The sequence below is a fragment of the Ochotona princeps genome, chromosome 13 (genome assembly GCF_030435755.1).
Source record: "Ochotona princeps isolate mOchPri1 chromosome 13, mOchPri1.hap1, whole genome shotgun sequence".
Classification (NCBI taxonomy): domain Eukaryota; kingdom Metazoa; phylum Chordata; class Mammalia; order Lagomorpha; family Ochotonidae; genus Ochotona; species Ochotona princeps.
Window position 1 is genome coordinate 4,272,759 of NC_080844.1, and position 27,012 is coordinate 4,299,770.

General features: G+C 45.0%; 1 protein-coding gene across 2 annotated transcripts in view; it reads left to right on the forward strand.

Moving 5' to 3' along the window:
- The first annotated feature begins 303 nt into the window (after positions 1-303).
- The window catches only part of CSGALNACT2 (chondroitin sulfate N-acetylgalactosaminyltransferase 2), a 40,289-nt gene continuing 13,580 nt past the window's right edge, over positions 304-27,012 (forward strand). Inside the window, exons 1-6 of one of the 2 annotated variants that reach the window (XM_058672081.1) lie at positions 304-469; positions 13,942-14,860; positions 17,371-17,587; positions 19,433-19,534; positions 22,051-22,229; positions 23,830-23,924. In XM_058672081.1, the coding sequence (XP_058528064.1) occupies positions 14,200-14,860; positions 17,371-17,587; positions 19,433-19,534; positions 22,051-22,229; positions 23,830-23,924 (1,254 nt within the window). In that variant the 5' untranslated portion in view covers positions 304-469; positions 13,942-14,199. The remainder of the gene's footprint in view (positions 470-13,941; positions 14,861-17,370; positions 17,588-19,432; positions 19,535-22,050; positions 22,230-23,829; positions 23,925-27,012) is intronic. The other variant, XM_058672082.1, reaches the window with a different exon arrangement.

Here is a 27,012-nt window from a genome sequence, read left to right on the forward strand (position 1 = left end):
CAGAGACCGCCACCTCAGCCGGCGCCCACGCGAGCCCTCAGGACGCATCGTGCGCTCCCGGGACAGGGCGCGGCCACCTCACGGGGCGGGGGACCGGAGAGCCGGGCGCCGGTTCAGGCCGAAGCCGCCTCCTGTGGATTTGGGGAGGAGCACTCACATATTTCTGATATTAATCAATACTAAGAAGCCGCGGCCGGTGCTGTCCCGGCCGCGCGAGCGACGTGGGCGGGGCCGGAGCCGGGCGGCGGTCCGCCTCATTTCCTCGCGCGCGCCGGAAGTGGCCGTTCTCTCGCCGCGGCGCGCCCGGGGGCGCGGAGGCGGCTGAGGCGACCCGGGCGGCTGGGGTGGCTGGGGTGGCTGAAGCGGCCGGGGTGGCCGGGGTGGCCGGGGCGGCCCCGAGGCGGCGGGCGCTGCCCGCGGGTGCCCGCGGCTGGACAGCCCCGGGGCGTGCGCGGAGCCGGCGAGCGCGGTGAGTACGCGCCGAGCTGGGGGTACGCGGGCGCGGGGCAGCCGCTGGCGGGGTCACCTCGGACGAGCCCCGCGGGGACCTGGAGCGGAGAGTCCTCCCGAGGGCGCGGCCCTTGCTGGCTGCCCGAGGCCGCTGCGTGGCGTGGAGTGGCGTGTCGCTGTTTTCTAAATCATCTTTCCAAAAAAGGTACCTATCAACTGCGCCTCTCAGTGGATAAACTTTTTGAGGCTGTTAGCTTTTCACTGCGTTACTCTGACAACCGACAGCCCCCGGAGGGGCCGCCCGGAAGGTGTTCGGTGGGGTGTGGGTGTGTCGGGAGTCGGCATGGGGGCCTCACCTTGAAGATCGGGGTGTTGCCGAGCCCCGGCGGTTGCGCGATCCGAAGCTTTTCTTTGGAAGCCCTTGGCTGTTGCGATGTGGGAGTGTTTTCCTAGTCTGCCCTTGCGGTAGACTAGGCTGCTTCCAAAAATGCTCTTGGAAACGTGGCATTAGCGGAAAGTTGATTTGGGGGCACATATATATCTATGTATGCATATATAAATGTTGAGATCGGTGCCTGCCGTGTCGTGACGGTTCACTGTCGTGACGGTGTCGTGACATTGAATGGTTGCAGTGGTAGAAGGAGCGTTGCTTCCACTGCATGAAAATCGTGCAGTCGCCCTTGGAAGTGAGAAGGCAAGTGCATGGTGACTGAGAACCTGCGTTTTGGGGGGTGGGGATACTTCAGGGATGACAGAGTTGTCATTTGACTTAAAAAAAAAAAAAAGCCGAAAAGGTTGTTGGGTATCCAACATGTTTGCCTCAGAATTCCTGTCTAACATGAACGTTGGCCTAAATCAGCAGTTCTACTACCAGGCAGTTTGGAAACTACATATTTTCTTTTTGTTGTTGTTGTTGAGATATAAACTGCATGTAATGATAACAAGTGCACATTATGCAGTGCAAGGGATTTTTACTTGTTACCTCCACCCAGTTGCTCTGTGCTTCCAGCTCAGCTATGCCACTGCGCCCTAGTCTCCCGTCAGTTGTTAGCTTTGTCAATTTGAGCTTTCTTGTTAATAGAATCGTAGTCAGTGTGTTGCTTGTGGAAGCCAGCCGTGGTATTTCATGATGTGCTATCAATACTGCGTGTCATGGGAGGCCATTGGAGGACTGTATTTTTTTACTTATGTGTAACATTCTGCTGTTTGATATGTGACTTTTGTTGTTGATGATGATGAAGATGTTCGTTTCTATGGGTCCCTGACACACACAGGGCAGGCCAGAATTAAGTTCCCAGCTTCCAGCTTTGGCTCTGTCGGGACATCTGGGGAGAGAACTGGCTAATGGGAAGGTTCTCTCTTCCCATCCCGCCAGCCCCAACCTCTCTCCAATAATTTTTTTTTAAAATATGGGTTTTGGAGATTAACATTTTGGTGCACATCTGTATGCGTTTCTCTCAACTGTAGGATGAGTCATAAAGTCAGTGGAAAATTACATTTTGACCAACAGTCTTCCTTTCTGAAAAAAAAAAAAAGTAATAGGGTTTTCATTTTAACTAATACAAGATTAAAGGATGGTCAGAAGCAAAGTTGTTAGGAGTTGAAGGGTTGAGTGATTCATTCCCCTGTCTACTCCTTGGATCCCACATCTGTGCCAGTCTCCTAGCAGAGTGCTTCACTGCTACCAAGTCTGTTAGGACGGGTGCCAAGCTGGCTGTGCCGTTGGGTGTAACTGGGAGGAACTGTGCTGCTCAAGTTGGTGGTAGGGGAAACGAAACAGGAAATTGACTAAAAATGAGTAGAGGAACATGGGAAACATGGGATGCAATACCAAGAACATGCTGTCCTACTGTGCTGCACAGGACTGGGTGTATGTGTAAAATTGAGTGATGGGGGTGGTTGCTGTATTAGGTAAGTCTAGACTCCTTTCAGAAGTCCCTGAGTCAGGGAGGAGGGTTTCTTTGGGCATACACTTTGTTGGAGGGTCACTGTTGAGGATGGGATGGACCCACTAGCCTGGCCGAAGTTGGGAGTGCTGAACCTGTGCAGAGACACAATCACACAGTGATTCAGAAGTAAAGAAAAAGACCAGGAAAACCAACCCTCTGGTGAGAATTATCTTTATTTTTAGGACCCAATTTAGTTTAGTTTTTTTTTAAATTTACATTTTTATTACTATAAAGAGAACGTATTTCATAGACATAATTATGAGAATATAATGATATTTACCTCCCTCTTTCCACCTTCCTTTTTTTTTAATTTTTTGTGATAACACTTTTAAAAGATTTAAAGGCTGCAGAAAGTGGGAGGGAGAGACTAGACCTTCTATTTACAGGTTTGTTCCCTAAATGGCTGCAATGGCCAGGGCAGCCTGAAGCCAGAAGCCACAAGCCTCTGCTGGGTCTCTCACATGAATGCAGGGCCTCAAACATTTGTATCATCTACTACTGCTTTCCCAAGTACCTTATCAGGGTACTTAGCAGGATCCGAAGTGGAGCAGCCAGGACTTGAACTCACACAAGCCTGTGGGATGCCAGGGTCAAAGGTAGAGGGCTTCCTACTTCATCACAATGCTAACCCCCCCACAATAATATTTTTAATTGACTTTATAGTCAGAGATTTAATGCTCCACCATTTAGTGAAGATATGGATATAAAGACCATTGTTCAATAGGAATATAGACAAGGGTTATAGATTACAATCAAATCCCAAGATGCCAGTTTCCCTTATACATTACTTTTTCATACTCTATATATTAGCTACCCCACATTAAAGAAAATATGTGATATTTGTCTTTTCGAGTCTGGCTAATTTGATTAGACATAATCTCCAGTTGCATCCATTTTGTTCCAAAAGTCATTTTTTTACAACTGAGTATTATTCCATCATGTATGTATAGTCATGAGTTGATGAGCATCTTGGTTGATTCATGTTCTAACTATTGTTAATTGTGCTGCTCTAAATGTGGGGGTACAGACCACTCTCTCATATGCTGATTTCATTACTTTTGGGTGCATTCCATGTCTTCCCAGGATCAGGATAGCTGGGTCATCCAGTAGATCTAGTTTTACTTTTCTGAGGCATCTCCGTACTATCTTTCATAATGGTTGTACCAGTTTGCATTTCCACCACTTTTCTCCACATCCTTGCCAGCATCTGTTATTTTTTGATTATTTGTTATTTTGTGGATGACAGCCCATTCTAACATGGGTGATACGAAACCTCTTTGTGGGTTTTTATTTGCATTTCCCTGATGGCTGGTGACTCTGAGCCTTTTCTTATGTGTCTGTTGGCCATTTGTATTTCATCATTTGAAAAATGCCTGTTCGTGTTCTCTGCCTATTTCTTCTATGCTTTTATTGAATATAGGTTTTGTATGTTTTATAATACAACTCTGAGAACATAATGATAATCTCCTTCTTCCTCTGCCTCCCTCCCTCCCTCACTCCCTTTCCCATTTTTTAACTGAGTTCCTTTTAGTCCGTTAGTGGAAACCTGATTCCCTCATGTAAAGGATCATGTCATGTGCAAATGGTTAACTTGACTTCTTTCCAACTGAGGTCTTCTGAACCTTCAGTGAACTGAAGACTTCTGAGCAGGCCTACTTCTCCCACACCATAATTAGATCAGCTGTCCACCCTAACCCTTTCACTGTCTTCATAACACTAGGGTCAGATGACTGTGTGCTTCTGGAGACAAGTCCTGTGCAAGCCGGAACAGTTACAAGCGCGAGTCTACTGCAGAACAGAGGGGTCCACATTTACTGAACAGGCAAAACCATTCCATGTTTGCAGGAAAACAGTATGTAATAGAAGTCCAAATGTAAGAAACTATGAAAACTTTAAATACTTGTATTGTCAGGATTGGTAGAGAATCAATGCCTGTTTAACACAGATAGGCTGCCGTGGAAAACCAGCCAGCGGCCAGTTCCTGACTGCTCCAGCGTAGAAAGTGGCAGTGGATGTTGTGGTGTGGTACACTGGGCTGACATCCCTATCTGAGTGCCTGTTGAAGTCCTGGCTGCTGTACTTCCAACCCGTGTAGAAGACCCAGACCTCCTGGCTCCTGACTTCAGCTGGCCTGGCCCTAGCTGGCATTCTTTATGGAATACAAAGTAATACTGACTTTGAGAGCACTTAATGCTTGTCAGATCTTGTTAGAGTAATACTCCGAGGTAGGCTCTGTAATGACCTGCCCTTAACATGAGGAAACAGAAGCTTAGGGAATTAGGGAACTTGTCTGTTAGGAAGAATTAGGAAATGTTACAGTGGACAGTTGAATGTAGGCCATCTAACTCCCAAGACAGAGGGAGCAGAACGTTACAGCCTATTACCTCATCTCACAGGTGTGATCTGTCTTAACCTCCAGGCCGTGTCATATCTATAGTTTGCCTCTCCTATAGATAGACAATAAGTAGTTTTTGTTTTTATTGTGATGTTGTATATCATACGAGTAAATGCCTTGTGCTTGTGACTTAATGTACTGGTATGGATATTTCTGTGGTATAAAGTCTTAAGAGTCAGACCAGAAATTGCTGAATTAAAGGGCATGTGCATTTAAATAAACTTTGTCCTTTTAAGGTTTATGTAGATGTACTCACATTTAATTTACTTTAACCCACAGAGTCAAACATATATTATAAGGAACATTTGCTATCCTGGTAAACCCTTGTCTCACAGAGTTTAGTATTGTGTCTAGTTTATGTAGCTGTTAAGTAAGTGACCATCTAAAAAAATTTTTTTTGAAGATTTATTTATATTTTTTTTTGAAAGTCATATTTACAGAGAGAAGGAGAGACAGAAGGCTCTTGATCTGCTGGTTCATTGCCCAAGTGACTACAATGGCTGGAGCTGAGCCGATCCAAAGCCAGGAGCCAGGAGGTTTCTCCAGGTCTCCCACCCATGCTCGACTGTTTTCCCAGGTCACAAGCAGGGAACTGGATGGGAAGTGGAGCAGCCCGGACATGCACCAGCACCCATATGGGATCCCTGATGCATGCAAAGCAAGGACTTTAACCACTAGGCTATTGCACAGGCCCAATCTAAATTGTTTTTGTTTTATGACAATGTAACATTTTCCTGCTTTGTGTATAATGGCATCATGACTGCTACTGCCATTTCTTTTGCTGAAATCCAGGTACCATGAGTATAGTTTTCCCCTGAAACATCTTATCAAAAAGATTGATCTGCTGTTAATCCCCATGCCCACCATGGCGCCTGAAACACGACAGGTACTTAATTAAGCATTTGGTAAATAAGCACTGCCTTCTAGTCATCAGTACTTTTTAAAAAATCAGTTTATTTCAGAGAGAGAGAGAGAGAGCTTCTGTCTGTTAGTTTTCTGCCCCAAATGACCACAATGGCCAGGATTGGTCCAGCATAGCCAAGAATCCACAAGGGAGGCAGGAACCCAAGTTCTTAAGCATTTGTCTGCTGCCCTCCTCAGCTCGATGGTAGGAACTTGGATTAGAAGTTAGGAATAGCCAGGACTGAGGGGGGTCACTCCGGCAGACAGCTACTGACTGAATGGTCTCCTGTCATTGCATTTATAGCATTGTATATTAAGTAGAATCATAGAATACATATGCTTTGTGTGTGGCCTCTGCCACTCAGATGTCATCCATGTTGAAGCGTGTGTCAGTGGTTCATCCCTATTGATGGCTGAGCAGTGTTCCTCTCTATGTTAATATCAGTTTATTGTTTCGCTTGTGGTGGAAATTAGGCTAGTTCTGTTTTTTTACTGTTACACATAAAGCTGTTGTAAACGTGTATGTATAGTCTTTATTATTTTTTTTTAATGTGGTTTTACAAGATTTATCTTACTTGAAATGTGGAGTTAGGGAGAGGCAGAAAGAGAGAGAGCCATTGATCACTCAGTCTTCCATCTGCTGGTTCATTCCCCAAATGGCCACAGCACTTGGCCCTGGGGCAGACACAGGAGTCTGGAACTCCATCTGCGTCTCTTGTTTCGGTGGCAGGGACACGAGTACTTGGGCCATCTTCCACTGCTTTTCCTTGTGTGTCAGCAGGGGAGCTGGGCTGCATATAGAGCAGCCCTGAACCACTGCTTGTGTGGGTTGGCAGCTTAACGCGCTGTGCCACCAGAGCTAAGCTGAGGTTCAATAAAATTTAAGGAGAAAGATTTGAGCAGTTCGTGAATCAGGCAGCACCACACTGCAAGTGACTGTGACTCCAGCAGGGAGCTAAGGATAAACAAGAAAACAAAACCAAGAGAACAGATCCCGGGAGAAAGTTACTAGTTACCCAGGGATAATAGTATGACTTATTGCCGTAATTAGCTGGCAGCTTCTAGTTGACCTTGAATTTCTTTTTTCTTTGGCATTCACAAGAAACAGCCCAGGTTAAGTTCCACACGTATCTGCAAGGAGCTCAAGTTAAATGTTGCTAATGTTTACAAGTTAAGCCAAGTCAAGGATGGCTCATAGACTGTCTGTTTGGGGAGTTTACAGCCCTAGTCTCCATTTTATTTTATTTTATGTTAATGGTATAGCCAATCCTTCCCTTCTTGTTGGGTAAGTGTCACAGAATGCTGTGGCTGAATCGTGTGATAGGTCATGTTAAACTTGTTCAGGAACTTAAAATCTACATTTTCTTCAGCAGCATATGAAAGCTCTAAGACATGCTGTGGTCTTTTTAAATGTAGCATAGTAGTGTTTAATTTTCTGCTTTCTGGTTTTTCACAGTAGTTTAAATTTTTATTTCCCTTAGTGACCAGCAATATTGAGCATCTCTTTCAGGTGTTTATTTGAACCTTTTGCCACGTATTTGTGTTTCTGTTGCTATTTCATTTTGATAGTTTATAAATCTTTTTATCAGTCATATGCTTTGCACATGTTTTCTCCAGGTCCATTACTTTGCATTTTTTTGAGTTATTTATTTGAAAATCAGAATTCGAGGAAGAGACACAGAGAGAGGGATCTTGTATCCTTTGCTTCATTCCCCAAATGGCCACAGTAGCCAGGACTGGGCTGGGCCAAAGCCTGGAGCCAAGACTTCCTCTGGCCTCCTTTTCCCAGGCCAAACCAAGGAGCTGAACTCTTAAGTGGAGTACCCAGGGCTTGAACCACGACCCAGAGGGAACACCAGTGTTCTGGATGGCAGTATTAACTCCTGCTGTGATGCCCACCCTAACTTCTCAGTCTTTCACAAAGCACAAGTGAAAATCCAGTTTGTAAGTTGGGCTGAAAATTCTTTCCCCGACTGAAGGTCACAAAAATTGATCTGTACTCTCGTCGAGTGCTCTGGTTTTAGCTTTTCCATTTGCCCTGGGATTTGTGTTGAAGTCTCTCCTGGTGACTGTGAGGTGCTGTCTCCTTGTGACTATGGTTTGCGTGTCCTACTCCAATGGTGTTAAGCATCTTCATTTACTTTCTTGTGTAGCTTGCCTGTGGAGTTATTTTTATGTACTGAGCCTAAGACGTAGAGTCACGATCCATACCTACTTTCTCCCGTTCTGTGCATTGCTTTTTCACTCGTGATGATGTTCCTTGGCTGCACAAAAGTCTTAAATTTTTGAAGTGCAGTTTTACATAATTTGCCATAGGTCTCATATCTAAGAAAACATTTTATAATCCCAAATCATAGGGTTTTTTTTAAAATTTACATTCTGTTGTAACAGTTTTGTATTTTTATTTCTGGCCACACACACATATGTATAAAATTTGATTTCTCAGTATTCTTTTTGGTACTTTTATTTGTTACAAATAAAAGCAATTAAGACTATACTTTCAGGGATCATTTCTATAGTTTGGGACAAATAAAAACAATTGTTTCTTAGACATGTTTTTCAGTGCCTGATATGGTAGCCTAGCAGCTAACATCCTGCTTCGCACACACTGGGATCCCGTATGGGTGCCAGTTCTAATCCTGGTGGCCCCACTTCCCATCCAGCTCCCTGCTTGTGGTCTGGAAAAACAGTTGAGGACGGCCCAAAGCCTTGGGACCCTGCACCCACATGGAAGACCCAGAAGAGGCTTCTGACTCCTGGCTTCAGATCAGCATAGCTCTGGCCGTCGTGGCCACTTAAGAAGTGAATCAACAGACGGAAGACCTTCCTCTCTATCTCTCCACCTCCCTGTATATCTGACTTTCCAATAAAATTAAATAAATCTTAAAAAAAAAATGTTTTTCAGATTGTTCATTACTGATATAAGGAAGTACAGCTGTGATTTTTAACTATTGGTATTGTATCTACAACCTTGCCAAATTCATTTACTAGTTTTACAATAGAGTGCTAGTTCCCTAGGATTTTCCAGATGTAAGATCAATTTATTAGATATATTGTCTAGGTACAAGACTGTATCCTGTGCAGACCAATATAGTTCTGCCTCCTTTCTAGTACAAAGGCCTTTCCTGTCATTTTCTTAGCCTAATGACCCTCGATAGAACCTTCCCTGGTACTGTGTGAAATTGACGTGCCAGGAGCCACCGTGCTTGTCTTAAGGGGAAGGCATGCTGTGTATGGCCGTTTAAATATGAAGTTAGCTCTGTTTTTTTAGTTTTGTTTTTTTAAGTACATCCTCTTTATCGGGTTATAGAAGTTCTTTTCTGTCCCTAGTTCGTTGAGTTCTTGTATCAGAAAAATATGTAAGGTTTTTGTCAAATGCTTTTTTTTTTCTGTCTGTCGAGAGAAGCGTGTGCCCCGTGCCCTTTTTTTCTGTTGTTACTGTGTGTGTATTGCATTAGTTAATATTCAGTTGTTAAACTGTTCCTGGAACAGCTTGCATATAGTGGATGGCCCCCCTCTGTTACTGGGATTGCTAAGCTAGTGGTTTTTAAGGGGTTTTGCGTCCTTGTCTACGTGGAATGCTGGTCTGTAGTTTTCCTGTAATGTCTTTGTTGTTTTGGGATGTCAGAATGACACTAGCCGGACAGAATGACCTGGGAGTTACTCCCTTCCCTTCTGTTCCTTGGAAGAGTTGGTGAAGAATTGATTTATTGTTTTATTTATTATTTATTGTTTTGTTATGGCCCAGGGAAGCCATCTCTGTTTGCTTGTTTGTTGCTAGCTTTTTTTTATTACTAATTCAATCTCTCATTGAGATCTATTCAAATTCAGTGTTTATTTGAAGTCTGTTTCCTTAGTGTATCTTTCTGGGAAATCAGTCCATTCTGCTCAGTTACCTTTTAAAGAAATTTAGGCAATAGCAAGATTCATTGAGTAATGGGTGCAGTGACCATTTCTGATGTCTTCGTTGTTTGGTGTGGACCTCTGTTCTGTCTGGGGTCGTTTCCTTCTGCCTGCATGACCTGTTGATGGCACTTACCTCTGTAGCTTCTTATGTCTGAAGAAGTGTTTTCAGAGATGTTTTCTTTTTCTGATTGTATAAGTCTAGGTTGGTATATTTTCCCTTAAGTTCTTTTTTTTTAGAGATTTATTTTAATTTTGGAAAAGCAAATTTACAGAGAGAATGATTTTCTGTCTGTTGGTTCACTCCGCAAATGGCCATAATGCCAAAGCCATGCCAAGCTGAGGCCAGGAGCCAGAAACTTCCTCTGGGTCTCCCATGCAAGTGCAGGGTGCCAAGGCTTTGGGAAGTGGAGCAGCTGGGATACCAGCTGGCACCCATATGGGATCTTGGTGCTTTTGAGGTGAGGATTTAGCTCAAGCAGTTTAAATTTCCTGCACCTTGTTTCAAGACTGTTAGATTTGGGTCTCATTGAGTTTCTTAAGTCTGTATTAGGGCTGGGTGAGAAACTTCTGGCCCCCTGGCTCTGTAAGGCCTGTAATGTTGTTGGATCTGGCCTTGGCAAGGCTAGCTACTGCAGGTGGGTCTCAAAATTCAGTGTATGTACATTGCAGGCTAGTTTTTAGGTGGGTCGTTTTTAATGTTATAGGAATGATTTTGTAACTATTCAGGTCGCCTTTGGCACGAAAGAGGTTCCCCACCTAGGATCTGGGTGTCAATAGCTTTCATCACATTTGGGAAATCTTCAGCCTTATTCGTTTACAGATTTCTCCTGACTCCCCCTCTTTGTGGATTCCTGTGGGTGATCTGTTAGCTGCTCTGAAGTTGTCAAATTGTTTACTGATGCTCTTTTCACATTTTTCCTTCTTGTTTCCTTCTGCTAAATCTTGGTTCCCTAATATTGTCTTTTGAAATATATAAGCTGTTATTACCTTTATCCAGTGCATCAAACTTTTCATGTGTTGAAGTTTAATTTGGTCTTTTTTATGTTATCTGTGTTACTGTCATGTTTTGAACGCGAGCATTCCAACACCTCCTTCAGTTCCAGGTTTGTTTTAGTCATTGATTTCCCCCCATTAATGAGCCAGATTGTTTCTGCCTAGTGGCTTCTGTTAAGACGTCAGAGAGTGTGAATTGCACTTGGTTGAGTGCTGGACTTTTCTGCATTCCTGTAAACATTCTTGAGGCTTATTGTGCTGTTACTTGGTGACAGTTGATCCTTTCAGCTTTTGCTGTTAAGATTTGTTGTCAGGCCCAGCATGGTGGCTCAGGTGGCTAACCCTCCCTTTGCAAGCGCAGGGATCCCATACGGGCACCGGTTTGTGTCCCGGCTGTTCCATTTCCAATCCAACTCTTTGCTTACAGCTTGGGAAAGCAGCAGGGGATGGTTCAAGTCCTTGGGCCCCTGCATCTATGTGGGAGACCTGGAGGAGACTCCTGGCTCCTGCCTTCAGATTGCCTCAGCTCCGACCATTGTGTCCATTTGGGGAGGGAACCAGCAGATGGACGATCTTTCTGTCCATCCTTCTCTCTATAAATCTGCCTTTCCAATAAAAACAAATCTTTAGTCTGGAGCTAATTATTTCCCATTACGGAGGTTTGACTTTTTGAACATTCTCCCCAATGCTTTATGAAGAGTGAGGTTTTCCAGTCTGGAGGGAACAGGCCCTGTTCCAGGCCCTGGATGGGCTCCGAGTCCTCCAGTTTCTGGAAGGTTCTTTCGTCAGCTATTCACTTCCTCCAAAGCTGACACGAGTCAGTCCACCCTAACTACCGCAGAGTTCTCGCGTAGGCTTTCTGTGTGGTTGGTACCTCTCTGGTACAGTCCCCTTAGCTGCCCTGTCTCCTTCCTGTCCACTCCAGATCTGCCAGACCGTCACTGGAGGTCATAGCCCTTTGTTACCCCATGTTCTGTGTTTTGAAAACTGTTGTTTTGGGAATTTTGGCAATGAATTTTTGGCAATGAGTTTTTTTGTTGTTTCAAGCATGATTAAGTCTGATTCATTTATTTTATATTAGCTGTAATAACCTGTTTTAGAAAGTTAGAATTAATGGCTTCTAAAGTTTCCTCCAGTTATGTGATCTTTGATTTTGTGTTACACACTTTTAAAAAAAGATTTATTTGTTTTTATAGGAAAGGCAGATGTACAGAGAGACGAACATACACAGAGAAGGAGATACAGAGAAAAAGATTCTGTGTCCCCAAGTGGCCGCATCAGCTGGAGCCAAGCCAGGAGCCAGGAGCTTCCTCTAGGTTTCTCACACAAGCATAGGGTCCCAAGGCTTTGAGCCGTCCTCCACTGCTTTCCCAGGCCACAAGCAGGGAGCTGGATGGGAAGTGAAGCAGCTGGGACACAATCTAGCACCCATAAGTGATCCTGGCACATGGAAGGCAAGGATTTAGCTATCATGTTCGTCCAAAGTATTAACGTACTTTTAACAGTTCTTTTCCTTCTCCAAGTTGTCTTTTTCTGTTCAAACCAACGTGGAGGCATTTGTCCCAGTGGCTGAGGCAATGATTGAGAGACCCTGCAGTCCCTGAAGGCTTGCTTAAAACATGTTCGAAAATAATTTTTGACACTAGTGTTTTTCCAGGATTTTTTTTGTGTGTGTGTGTGTAGTAAAAACGAGTTAAATGCATTTTACACAAAGATCTCGTTAATATACATAGGAGAGCTTACAGCTTCTGGGCGGATGGAATTGAAAGAAGTTTATTTTGGTGCAAAAATTTTTGCAGTTCTTGAATAAAGGATGATCAAAAAGTTCATTCAAGATGCTCGTGAAAAAACAACGCACAGATTTTGAAGTTTTTGCAAAATAAAAATCTTTTATTTCCCCACAAACTTTTTGAAGTATCTTTATATAATCACAAAACTACTGGATGCGATTCATGCTGGTATTTCCTATTACATTTTATTGAAAATAAACTTTCAGTAGCCACTCATTTATGAGTTTAAAATACATGAGATACCAAGTTCTCCATTAATGTAAGATAGTGCTACTTATATACTGGGAGTTCTCTTACCGAATTGCACTCCGAAAGAGTTTGAGTTGAGTATGATTAAACATGTATACCTTTATTCATACAAAATCATGTCTCTAAGTAAGATCGATACAAGAGTATCAATAAGGGCCGGGCCGCGCCGTGGCCTAGCGGCTAAAGTCCTCACCTTAAAAGCCCTGGGATCCCATATGGGCACCGGTTCTAATCCCAGCAGCTCCACTTCCCATCCAGCTCCCTGCTTGTGGCCTGGGAAAGCAGTCGAGGACGGCCCAATGCATTGGAATCCTGCACCCGCGTGGGAGACCCGGAAGAGCTTCCTGGTTCCCGGCATCGGATTGGCGCGCACCGGCCCGTTGTGGCTCACTTGGGGAGTGAATCATCGGACTGAAGATCTTCCTCTCTGTCTCTCCTCCTCTGTATATCTGACTTTGTAATAAAAATAAATCTTAAAAAAAAAAAAAAAAAGAGTATCAATAAAAAAGCCATAGAAGAGTCGCACAATTGGTTGCAGGATGAAAGGTAGCATGTAATCTTGTGACTTTATTAAAGGCTTTGATATATTTTGCTGCAGGTAAATACGATTCAAATGTTCATTTTTCTTTATAAAGACTACAACCTTTCCAGGCTTGTAGAAAATCTGCTGCTGTGTAGTACAATGGAAAGAACTATGTGATCTCATGCTCAAATAATCTACTGGAGGACTTTGGATATAAAAATGTTTTCTCAGTGTGTTTTCCAGATGTCTGCGACCTTATGAAATCGTTTCTGCTCCTACTTAATTTTAAGGCTGCTATATTGGCTGAGTTGGGCAATAGAAATTAATGAGGTAGCATGTTTGATTTGAAGAAATGGAAAGAAAATAATTCACTGACTTATTACTATAACAGAAACATTTTTAGAGATTCAGTTTCTAAATGGTCATATGCTTTAGTTGGCAAATGGTGCATTACTGGAAATACTATGTTGATAAAGAGTCATAAGCAATATCATTTTCAATCATTAGCAAACAGAAGAATATGTAACACAAGCCATACTGAACGTAATTTTAATGTTTTTTCCTTCAGAAGGTTTTGCTTGTGTAGATATGCTGTTTAAAAAGTATTGCATATATTACTTCAGTGTTTCATAAGACATTTCTCTTAAGGATTTCTCGCAACACCTGAATGATATTATTACTTTTCATAATATTTTGTATGTCTACTTTCATAGCTGCCAAAAACTTCACGTACTTAAAATCAAGGACACAAAATTCTGACTGCTATTGGTCTATGTCTTTCAGAAAAGTCACCACATAATGGATTTTGTCCAGGAGATTGCTTGGTTCTGGATGTCATGGAAACAACACAGGAAGTATACAGAATTTCTCATTTCTGCAAAAAGTCATGACCGCTGAAGACAGACACGCTTCTTATTCCAACAGAATTCATTTTAGTAGCTTTTATGGAAATCCCAATTTTCCTTTATTTTCAACAACTTCTTGCTGAAGGTATGAACAAGCAACGAGTTGATCCTGCTAGGCAAGCACACATTCCTAAGAATGCCTAGAAGAGCGTTGCTGCTTCACACGCGGACCCACTGGCTGCTGTTGGGCCTCGCTTTGCTCTGCAGTTTGGTGTTATTCATGTACCTTCTGGAATGTGCCCCCCAGACGGATGGCAACGCGTCTCTTCCTGGCGCGGTTGGAGAAACTTACGGTAAGGAATACTATCAAGCCCTCCTGCAAGAGCAAGAAGAACATTATCAAACCAGAGCAACCAGCCTGAAGCGCCAGATCGCCCAACTGAAGCAGGAATTGCAGGAGATGAGCGAGAAAATGAGGTCCCTGCAAGAGAAGAGGAGCGGAGGGGCCAACGGCATAGGCTACCAAGGCAACAAAGAGCAAGCCCCTGGTGACCTGCTGGAGTTTCTTCATTCCCAAATTGACAAAGCAGAAGTTAGCGTAGGCGCCAAGCTGCCCAGTGAGTACGGGGTCGTTCCCTTTGAAAGCTTTACTTTAATGAAGGTGTTTCAGTTGGAAATGGGTCTCACTCGACATCCTGAAGAGAAGCCAGTGAGAAAAGACAAACGGGATGAACTGGTTGAAGTGATTGAAGCTGGCGTGGAGGTCATTAACAGTCCTGATGAAGATGAGCAGGAGGAGGAGGAGGAGGGTCCCGCCGGGGAGAAGCTGTCGTTTAGTGAGAATGACTTCGTAGAAGGTAACGTGAAACGTGTTCAACAGTACGGACTGCACGCTGCTCGCACCAGCCCCTCATTAGCCACACCACGAAAGCATTAAGGCTTTCACCCACTGCAATCCAGCAAGAGTTTGCACTGGCTCTTTGGCGGGAAGTGGGGGGGTTGTGATGAGATCGTAGCGAAAATAGACAGTAAGGACCAGGGAAGCAGAATAAATGAAAGCTGAGCGAGTGGAGTACTGACCACTGGGGCCGAAGGGAAGGGCTCTGGCGGGCTGTGTGCTGATTCGCGTGTGTCTCATTTGCATTCCTCTCCTAAGTGGTCTCAGTAGCCCTTTGTTATGGTTGTAAAAACATGTATGCAGTAAGGCTGCAAATGTGAGAAACCTGTGCTGAAGAAGTGAGCAGCCTGGTGCTTGCTTTCATTTCGGAAGGAGAAGCACACAGCCCAACATCAGGTTGCACGCACACTTTTGCATATTTGGCATTTTGGATAAAGCAAGGAAATAATATATTTTTCCTGATATATTCTGTGGAAATGGTATAGGGTGTTTTTATATATCAGGCTGGAGCGTGACTCAGAGATCAAAGAACACTGCTGTGAATTATATATTTGTTGATTGACGTAACCAAAAATAAGTATAGATACTCATCTTCCTCTCACTAAGCCCTAGTAGATGGGTAATTGCAGCCTTCAAAGTCCCCTTTGCTTGATTGCATCGGTAGCGCACCACAAGCTGTGTGTTTTTGGTTTTAGCCAGGCTGCCGTTGGCTGAGCCTTTCGGGGTGTGACACACAGCCGTCTTTGGAGGCCCCCAGGGGGAACATTGTGCTTGGCCTTGGCGTGTCAGCTGATTTCTCCCTGTGGTCCCTTCTTTATCTGTACTCTCACTTTGATGGATTGTTTCTCTCCAAACTCCTCTCATTTTTCTGCAAGATCAGCTTTTGCCTGTGTGTGTTTGTAGCTTTATGGCGGAACTGAAAACTTGAGAGGAAATCAGATAACTGGCCTGTGGAAAATGCCCCCACGTCAGCCCTGCGCGAAAAGGAAGCTGTGCCAGGTTCATCTTGTGCAGCTTCTGCTTATCTTCTACCTCACCTTGAACTCTCACTTTGGAGGTTTTCCCCCCTGCATGGAACACCTCCCCTACCACGCCTCCTCCCCGTTCCCCAGCATGGTCACTGGCAGCAGCCGAGCGACTCCCATTTGTCTTCCAGTCCTCAGTTCGGATGCCTTTGCTCCCGGAATTCATCTCCACCCTCAAGTCTTAAGATAGCAGTGTTTCCTGTGTGCTCTTGTCACCTCCACACAGCATCCTGTCTCTTAGCACGAGCTTCAGTATCTGGCATTGCTGGCTGCTTGGTTTCCAGTTCCTGCTAGACTGAAAGCTCCGGGGGGGGGGGGGGGGGGGGGTTGGGGAGGGTGTTGGGACCAAGACTTTCTGGGTTTGCCGTTTGAGTTCCACATGCTGATTTAGTGGCTTGCATATCTCTGGGTTCAGGCGTGTTTCCTGAGGGTCACACTTAGAAATCAGAACACCCTTGTACCGTAAGATTCCAAAATAAAATAAAGCTTCAAAATAAACATTAAAAAAAGAAATCAGAACGACCAGCAGCCGTCTGTCCTTTTCTCCCAACGGCATCTCTGATCACTGTACTGATATTTTTTCGTTAGCCTTCATTCCATTCTGGGTGTATGTGTGTATAATTACCAAATTGTTACTATTTGTCAGTCTCCCTCCCTAGACTGTCCCTTTCTCAGAAACTTTGGAAAGTTGGTGACACCAAGCAGTAGAAGTTCATTCGGGCTCTTGTGTTAAAAACTGAATTTTGCTGCCAGCAATGTGTCATGTGACTACAGGGCTGATGGGCTCCACTGTTGTTTTCAGTCAGGCAAAAAGCAGTAATTATCCTTTGACCTTAAAAGGTAATTAAAAGTAGTAATGGTTAAAACAGTTATGAGGGCCCGGTGGCGTGGCCTAGTGGCTAAAGTCCTCGCCTTGAACACGCCGAGATCCCATATAGGCGCCAGTTCTAATCCCAGCAGCTCCACTTCCCATCCAGCTCCCTGCTTGTGGCCTGGGAAAGCAGTTGAGGACGGCCCAATGCTTTGGGACCCTGCACCCGCGTGGGAGACCTGGACGAGGTTCCTGGCTCCTGGCTTCGGATTGGCTCAGCTGCAGCCGTTGCGGCTTACTTGGGGAGTGAATCATCAGACGGAAGATCTTCGTCTCTGTCTCTCCTCCTGTGTGTATATCTGACTTTGTAATAAAAATAAGTAAATCTTAAAAAAAAAAATACAATTATGAAAGTAGTAGTTATCTGAGTAAAGTAACAGGGCAGTGGGCATTCATTCCTGCTCAGGAATGGTTGCTTGTAACTGTACAGTGGCAGTAAATATTTCACAAGTAAGTCAAAACTCTACAAGTCTGACATAGCCATTTTGTTGTGTAGCGAAAGGGAAGCCGTATTTCTGTTGGCTGTATCAATTTTGACATGGAGACGTCTTGGTTCCCGACTGTTCCCTGTAGGCTATTACCGCACCGAGAGAGACAAGGGCACACAGTACGAGCTTTTTTTTAAGAAAGCCGACCTCCTGGAATACAGGCACGTGACCCTCTTCCGCCCTTTTGGACCCCTCATGAAAGTCAAGAGCGAGATGGTTGACATTGCCAGATCCGTTATCAATATCATCGTGCCGCTTGCTGGGAGGACGGAAGCATTCACACAGTTCATGCAGAACTTCAGGTAAATGTCAGCACGTGGTGACTTGGCTAAAAATCACATTGCACATCTGCTTAATATGTCTTCCTTGAGTATGATTCCATAGAATTACACAATAATTGCATAGGCTTTAAAAGAACTTTGTATTTTGAAGTTCTTACTTTTTTTTTCCCCTTAAAACATGTATATTTTGTTATCAACAGTTTCAACTATGCAATGAATTGAGGGGGACAACTGCTAGAATATAATTGTGTGTGAATGAGTTTTAGGACAAGTCGAATTTTTAAAAGCTTTATTGAAGCATAATTTGCATGCAACAGAATCTACATATTTTTAAGGATAGTTTTCATGGCTGTTGACAGATATGAACCCACAACCCACTAACCTGACTGGGTTAGATTTTGAACATGACTCTCTCCCGGGAAGCTCTCCTTGAGGACAGCCTGAGTTTTAAAATTAAACGAAGGAGGCAGTGTTGTGGTGTAGTCGGTTAGATCATCACTGTAAAGCCAGCATCCACGTCACAGTGCTGGTTTGAGAGCTGGATCTGGCTTTCTGCTGACACCTTGGGAAGGCAGTAGGTGATGGCCCAAGTGTCTGGCCTCTTGCTACCCACAGGGGAGGCCAAGACAGAGTCCTTGCTTCCTGCTGTCACCCTCAGCCCTGGCTGTTGCAAACATTTGGGTGTCGTGGGCATTTGGGGAGTGTACCAGTAGATGAATGAGATCTCTCTCTCTCTCCCCATCTCCTCCTCTCCCTCTCCGTTCCCATTATTCTGCATTTCAAATAAATGAAATAAACACATCTTCTTAAAACAATTAAATTTAGAAATACAAACCCAGATTTAAAATAAGAGGATATTATTCCATCTTGGGAAACAGATTTTATACAGGTTTTTTGGTTTTTATTTATTTATTTTTTTGTATTGGATTTGGGTATTTGGAGACGGGCACTGTGACCCAATGGGTTCAGCTGTGCTTCACCCACATCCTGTGTCAAGTCCTACCTGCACTTTGGGTTGCTCCCTGCGGAAGACGAAGATGATGACTTGATGGCCTCACTGGAGAGCAAGCTCCTGGCTGCTGCCTGCATTTATATGGCTAACCAGCAGGTGGAAGAGAGTCTCTCTTGCTTTACATTCAAACAAATGAAACAAATAAATACACATTGTTTTTAAAATGTATTATTTTTTAAGTGTTAAAGAGTCGGCAACTATGCATTGGAATAACTGGAGACAGTAGTACTTATTTAAAAATTTCATGTTTTAAACACCTTAATTATCTTTAATGTTTTAGGTATTGTAATGTTATTAAAACTAGTGTTTTGCTAATCCTATTCTGATATTAAAGTTATTGAATTTAAAAAGTTAACGCTGTTGTGCAGCAAACTGTGTAGAAGTCATGAGTTTTACTTGTTTGAGACCTAATCTTGTAAAGCGGTTTTTTTGTTCCAATTGCTTTCAGAGACTGCATTATTTATAAAAAATAACTCTAGCGATGGAATATTTATTCCCTGATCATTGGTATAATTGGGTGAGAGAGGGGCTAGTGAGTCTTAAGACAACTATTGATCCAGAAACTGGTCCTGAACTAACACAATGCTTTTCCTGGAATGGTCCGTAAGTTGCTTCTGCAGGCAGTCCCAAGGCAGCAGCGCCGAGCTTGTTCAAGTGGGTCTGCCCCGTGGGCCCCCACGGGCTGCTGCGGGAGCCTTCGCTACCCGTACATGGACATGACGCCTCTTGTGATTTCATTCTCAGTACCGGTGATGCAGCATTCATTGTCTTGATAAAGCTTCATGGGATTGCTCTAATTCATCAGTTTCCTGAAACCAATTGTGTTTTGTTTTGTTTTGTTTTAATTCTGTTAGGGACGTTTGCATTCATCAGGACAAGAGGATTCATCTCACAGTAGTGTATTTTGGTAAAGAAGGGCTATCTGAAGTCAAGTCCATCCTAGAATCTGTTACAAGGTTGGTGAGCTGGGTCCCCAGTGAAGTCCTTGATGTGTAACGTTGCTGGAGTGAGATTTTCAGATATTGAACGAGTTGTGTAAGAGCTGGCTGAATTTGTGGGCGGTGGTGATACAAGTTCCCCATTTCCCATGCAGCCCTCCCTGACTCATCTGCCCCTGCTCTGCGTGCGGTGCAGCGTGGCGTGGCATGGCCAGGATGCCTCCTCTGTGGCTCGCTCGCTTGCCGGCTAGCTGCTGCCTTCACTCTGGCACTCTAATGCCGTCTCCAGAGCGTCTCTGCCTTGCCCCCTCTTTCTCCTTCTGCCTCCTCGATCTCCTTTCTCCTCCCCATCTCCCTTATGCTTAAGAAGCCCCCAGCTGACTGAAGGACCCCGGACCTGCTGTTGTGTGTCTTTGGTTCCGTGGCCACGCTTCACCAGCCCCCCCCCCCCGAGCTGTGACTAAGGAACCCCTGTAGTTTCTGGCACATGCTCCATGCTCAGAGGTTTGAATGAATGAATTAGTAATTCCTTAATTACTAATTCTTCAGCTACTCAGACTTTTTAATCCCTAAATCATGGGCCCAGTAATATAACCTAACTGCCAGATTGAGCCTTCTCTTCTTTGTCCTCTTTGATTGCTTCTTTCGTGTTGCGTTTGTAACCTAGAACATTCTAACCATGTGATCATGTGACAGTGTAACCACACCAACTCTGCAGCCTCTACCAGCTTCTCTGCCTCTCTGCTGGTGTGGCCTCTCACTAACAGACTTGGCCGGGCAGTCCTAGAGTCCTGCCTGCAGCACAGCAGGCGCACTGCCTGGGCGTCTGCTGAGCAGCTGAGTGATCCGAGTCCCTGGTGAGGCACATTGACGCACTCGCTGTCTTCCCTCCCTGTGCCAGCTCCTGCTCCACACGGCCCCTCGCGTGTCATGAGCCCCTGTGCTTTTCCCTCATCTTTTCCTCTAATGGCCTCTGAGGAGTCAGTCCCCACTCAGTCCACAGTCCATTCTCTCTGTCCGTTCCTCACACTGCTACCGCCCTACCTCTGGCTCCTCTCATCTCCCCACCCCAAGCTGCCCTGGCCTCACTGTGCTCTGCACACAGCGGTGTTCCTAAAGTCACCGCTGCACTGTTGAGATCCCTCCGTAGCAGATGGTGGGAACCTACCTCAGGTTTGATTGAGGGATTTGGGAACACTTTTACAGAACCTTGGATGCCTTCCAAAAATAGGACGATCATTACAACGAAACCTGGGGCTGAAAATCCAGGCAGGGACTTGATGCCCATCAGGATTCTCTTGTCTGTTTTCTCTGCATGTTGACTGCATTCTCCTGTTGCAGATTGGCTTCTTCTACATGGTGAGGGATGTGGCTGTTGGCGGCTTTGGGCTCACATCTTCTCAGCTTTGCCATCAGAGAGGAAAGAGCTTTCTCCCCGCTCCAGGGAAGGACATTCTGCCCACTCTTGAGCCAGTCACTATGGCCAGGTGGGGTGGGGGTAATTGTGCTTGGCCCCACTTGAGCCCGGTCCCCCACCTCTAGAAAATGAGCGTGGTGGGGGGTGGGTAGAATGCAGGTGCGTGTCCTGGGTGTGCGGGGTGGCGATGAGCAGTTTCTCTCGGGCAGGAAGAGCTTGTTATTCTGTAAGTTGGAGAGGCCCAGGCAACAGAGCACCTGGAGTCCATGAGCCACTGGACCCTTTGCTCCCATCTGTCTGACCCATCCTGTACTGCTGTCAGAGGGACATTCCTGGAGTGTCCCTTTGGATCTGCCTCCCAACTCAGTGCTTTTCCGATTTTCCTGTCACAGTCACCTGCGTATTAGAATGCAGGGATGTGGCGCCACTCCTCTCTTCAGATGGAGGGGCCAGCGGGGAGCCTGATGGGACTGCTCCCTGTCGCTGTCCTTGCGGGGAAGGGCTTCTCCCCCTTGTCGCCTTTCTGCTGCTCTGCCTCCGAAATCGCTTTCTGCTTTCTTACCTCTTGGCCTCAGAGAGTCACTCTTCAGCGTGAGCCTTGCTCTCAGCACGGAGTCCAGGGTGTGAACTAAGACACCGTACCCACGTCCACGTGTGCCGTCTTCTCCAGCGACTCCACACATGCGCAGCCTCGTGTCTCAGAACTACTGCTCGTTCATTCATGAAGCAAACATTTGTTGTGCTCCTGTTCTGTGAGGGGCTCCGTGTCCAAAGAAGGGAACGCAACGAAACGCTTGCTCTCTGGAGTGGGGGAGGTGCTTCACCAGCGCGCTGTGTGTTTGTCTCACTTTCTCAGTGTCACAGCCAGAGGGCCATGGCCCCGCGGCATTCGCCACACTTCGCCCCCCGACATGCTTGTTCAGTTGCGAGCCTTTAGCCAATGCCTGTCCCCGTAATGACTGTGCGCCTCGGTGAAGCTGGCGACATGCTTGCTCTCGTGTGAATGGCGGATCAGAATACAAGATATCAAGCGTAAAGCCTTTTGCAAATCGTGTTGAAGGAAGCATTACTAACTTCAAGTGCGACTTACCATTTGTTGTGTGTGTTTTCCTCTTAGTGAGTCTAATTTTCACAATTACACCTTGATCCCACTGAACGAAGAATTTAATCGTGGACGAGGACTCAATGTGGGTGCCAGAGCGTGGGACAAGGGCGAGGTCTTGATGTTTTTCTGTGACGTTGATATCTATTTCTCAGCCGAATTCCTTAACAGCTGCCGGTTAAATGCTGAGCCAGGTGCGTAAAACTTGGGTGGATGAGCCGCGCAGAGAATTGCGATTCTATACTGTTGGCATGTCGCGAATTTTCAGGAACAACAGGTGTCAGTTAAACCCTGAGGTATTAGTTGTATTACGCATAACCTCACTAGACTACCAAATAGGAAACTGAAGATTTGACCTTCTGAGATTTGCATCCTTTGTCCTGTTGGGCCCAAATTTGCAATGATTACATTGGAAGCCAGATGAAAACATGTAGGAGATAAGGCAGTCTGGGAGTCGGTGAGGAGGAAGCAGCGGAGGTGAGAGAGAGAGCCGTGTGACCCTGTGGAGCCGTGAGAGTGTGTGGCCGGAACAGCTGGCGCTCCAGTGGGTGCACGCGTGGGCACACACACACGGGTGTCTCAGTGCAACTTTTCATCAAAATGCAAATTCTGCATTTTGCGGTGCTTTGCCGTTTCACCTCATGTTACGGATTATATGTTTAATAAAAAATGACAATCTGAAAAATCAAGTTATATTTTGAATAGAGAAAAGTTTTCTATGTGAAGGCATCTCAACAGGAAAAATCATTTCAGGAGACCTGTTGTGCAGTGTAGTGACTGTAGTTAGTGATTTTGTGTTGGTCGCTTGAAAATTGCTAAGGAGTAGATGTTAAATGTGTCAAGAAGGTGATAAGTATGAGAAAGCGTGACTATGCTAATTCACTTGGTTGATGTCATATTATATACATGTTACCAAAGCATGTTGTATGCTTTAAATACATACAATTTTTGTCTACAATCAGGTTTTTTTTTTTTTTTTAAAGAATTTCATAGTATTTTTTATACAGAACTATTCATATCTTGCAAACACTCTGACCTGGGGAGACTGAACTCTGCGTTCCTGAGCGGGTTTGGTGAGGGCGGACCGAGCGTCTGCCTGGACCTGCAGTGCAGACGGCCCTGTGGCTCCCGCTCCCCCGCGTGGCTCAGGAGCCTAACGGGGGCCAGTCCTAGCAAGGGCTTCCCCGTGGAAGGGGGTGGCCTGTGGCCTGCCAGGCCCCTCAGTGCCAACAGCAGGGTCATCTGCAGGGTCTGTCGCCTTAGAGGTTTCTAACCCATCTGCCCAAGCTTTTGTAATCAGTACAGTTCTCTGCGTATCTACAAGTTGTGCGACATTCCTTGGATTTCCTTTCTGATGATTGATTTTGAAGGATGAATTTAACACAAATTGAAGTTTCTTGGTGATTGCCAGAAATTAATCTACATCTGTTACCACTGATTAGCTGGAATAATAAGTAAAAAGTGGCTCATCTGCTGAGCAGCTGAGGGAATGTCTTCCCCTGCCTCTCCAAAGTCAAGGGCAATACACGGGTGAATTGTCCTGGAGTCTTTTTCTCTCTTCTCTTGCCAAGCTGTAGTTTCGTAGTCTGACCTGGTATGTTTCTGAAGTCATTGTCAGGTTCATGACATTGATAAGACACCCCATAGCCTGAATATCAATAAAATGCAATATTGCTAAACATCAGGATATGTCATAAAAAAAGGCTCAGTCAGGCCCTTGTAGATAGTGTAGGAAAATCAGCCCCTCATTTGGAACTAAGCTGCGTGACGTAAGCACATCTCTTTGGTTTGTAGGGAAGAAGGTGTTTTACCCTGTGGTGTTCAGTCTGTACAACCCTGCCATCGTCTATGCCAACCAAGATGTGCCGCCGCCCGTGGAGCAGCAGCTGGTGAGGTCCTGCTGGGAGACTGCAGAGTTCTCCCAGACTGCTGTGTGGTACAAGGAGAAAGCTAACTATCATCAACACGTTACCACATCCTCTTGCCATACCCACATCTCTACTAAAGTGCTTTCACACTTAATACTTCAGAATTCATTGTCAGTGGGGGAAAAAAAACCTAGGCCATGTGGGCTTTGTGCAGTCACTCCTGCCGGTGCGTTCTTAGTGGTACGGGGAAGTTGAAAGCGCTCTGCTGGATAACTCAGAATGAGTGATAAAGAGTCTGGAAAATTACTTGAATGTCCAGGAACGGGAATGACATGTTTCAACACCTAGAGTTGTTGCCAGAGCTGATGTTATGTAATCTTGGGAAGATCCTTACTGACTCTTTGGGAATAATTTAGGTTCGAGGGAAAGTTACAGAGATCGTCCAGGGAATCGCTAGTTTCCCCTGCTGCTAACCACGTGGATGGCTGTGTTAATTAAGACATAAACATGGGCCCGACGGCGTGGCCTAGCAGCTAAAGTCCTCGCCTTGAACACACCGGGATCCCATATGGGCACCGGTTCTAATCCCGGCAGCTCCACTTCCCATCCAGTTCCCTGCTTGTGGCCTGGGAAAGCAGTCGAGGGCGGCCCAATGCATTTGGACCCTGTACCCACATGGGAGACCTGGAAGAGGGTCCTGGTTCCCGGCTTCGGATCGGCGCGCACCAGCCGTTGCGGCTCACTTGGGGAATGAATCATCGGACAGAAGATCTTTCTGTCTGTCTCTCCTCCTCTCCGTATATCTGACTTTGTAATAAAATAAATAAATCTTTATTTAAAAAAAAGACATAAACATCATGAGACAGCTATGCCACGGGCTTTTGTTAGAATTTCACCAGTTTTCCTACAAATATGTAGATAATTTTATTCCAGGTTGCAAACTGTGATAGCAAGCTTACATTTACATAATCTTTTGTTGTTGGTAGTAGCAGAAGATGGAAACCTGGGTGGGTGTTGTCCTGGTAGTTACGTGCCCCTTGGGCTGCATTTCTTGGGCCATCTGAGCTGATGTCTCAGCTCTGCCTCCAGTCCAGGTTCCGGCACCTTCTGGAAACAGCAGTGACGGCTCAAGTGAGAGACCCGGGTTGGCATCTGGCTTCAGCCTGGCCCAGCCCTAGCCGGTATGGGCAGTTGAGGAGGGAACCTGCACACAGATGAGCTCTCTGCCTGTTAAATAAATTTTTAAAAATGTAAATGGAAAGTGAAGCCAAATGAACTAAGAAATTAATGTTAAAAAAAAAAAAAAAAAGCAAAACAGCTCCAAGGAAGGCAGGAGGAAAGTAATAAAATAAAGGCAGAAGTTTGTGAATGAAAACTAGGTTGACAAATACAGGGCCTTATTATTTATGTGCAAAAAAAAAATTATCATGAAGCGGTAGATTCAAAGTGAGAGGAAAAATCTAACATTGGAAGTTAGAATATGAAAGCATTGAAAGAAAACAGTATTGCATAGTTATGTTTTTAAAATTCAAATAAAAGACTTGAGAATTTATAGTGCTTCATAAATTAAAGGGGGTTCTAAGGAAACTAAGAGCTATTTAAGAAGTTAGAGGGACTGGCGTTCTGGCACAGAAGATAAAGCCACTGTACTTTATCCAAGCACAGGTTGGGGTCCCAGCTTCTCTGCTTCTTGTCCAGCTGCCTGCTAATGTACCTGGAAAAGCAGAGACGCGCCCAAGTACTTGGGTCCTTGACATCAAATTGGAGACGTGGCACTTCAGGCTCCTGGCTTTGGTCTGCACCGATCCCAGCTGTTCTGGTCATGTGGTAATGGACCAGCAGATAGAAAATCTCTCTCTTAACTCTGTTTCTGCTTCTCTCTTTCACTGCCTTTGAAATAAATAAATATCAAAAAAGAAAACATTAGAAAGGTTATAAAAAATTACCCGTTAAATACCTAAGTATATTTAATTGACAAACATTTCTGAATTTTCAAAGAATCATGCTCCTTGTGTGATCTACTTAATATACTGCCAAAGGCCGTTACCTCAATACCAGCATCTGGCACAGCACACACATTCCCTTCCGTCTTAGCCATAAGCTAGTATTATTTATGTATGGTATGGTGTGGATAAGATACAGTCAAAATGTCAAACTGGGGGGTGGGTGTTGTGGTTAAGCCACTGCTTGGGACAGTGGCATTCTGTTCTGGCTGCTCCCCTTGCAGTGTAGCTTTCTGCTGGTGCACCCTGGAAAGGTGATGCCTGCCACCCATGGGGTAGAGCCATGGGGTTTGGCCTCCTGACCATGACCTGGCTCAGCCCTGCAAGTTTCTGGTGTTTGGGGAAGATAGAGTATACTTGTGTCTTCCTCTCTGTCACTCTGCCTTTCAAGAAGCATTTTTTTAATGGCATTTCAGGTATCCACACCTGCCATATCCAACACTCCCAAATCCTTTGTCCAAGGGAATTAGAGTTATGTGCTAATTAATGATGTTTAGGTCAGCGATGGACCATGTATATCACAGTGGCCCCAAGAGGTTATAAGGGGGCTGAAAAATTCTAGAATCCAACTAATTTGACCTCCTATTTGAAGACATGAGAGATGTTTTTAAGCAGTCAGGAACTCAAAGTATGCTTCTCTCACAGAGTTCTGCCTAGCATAATGAGGCATGAAAACACACTGAGATAGAGGAAGACCTGTAATAAAATGGTGGTGAACCAAAAAAAAAAAAAAAAAAAAAAAAAAAACCCTGTTGTGTAAGAAGTTGTTGAAATACATAATAAAAAACTGAGTAGCAATTTGGGATTTAGACATCAAAGGCCTGTACCTGCTGTGCCTAGCGTTTTGCCCTGCACTGTCAGCTGAGGGCCTGGAAGCAGACCCCAGCAGCACTGAGCTCTGAGCACACGCAGCTCGCCCCGCTTGGGTTCTGGAGCAGACGTCCGTGCTCATCCTCCGGGGACTGACTCTGAGATTGCTCAGCTGCTCAAGTTTTATCTGAATAAAATGGAGTCTTTACATACAGTCTACACATATCCTCATGTAAACCAAAATCATGTCCAGGTTGCCTAGGTGAATATTATGTATCAAGAAGAGAATGTGAAGG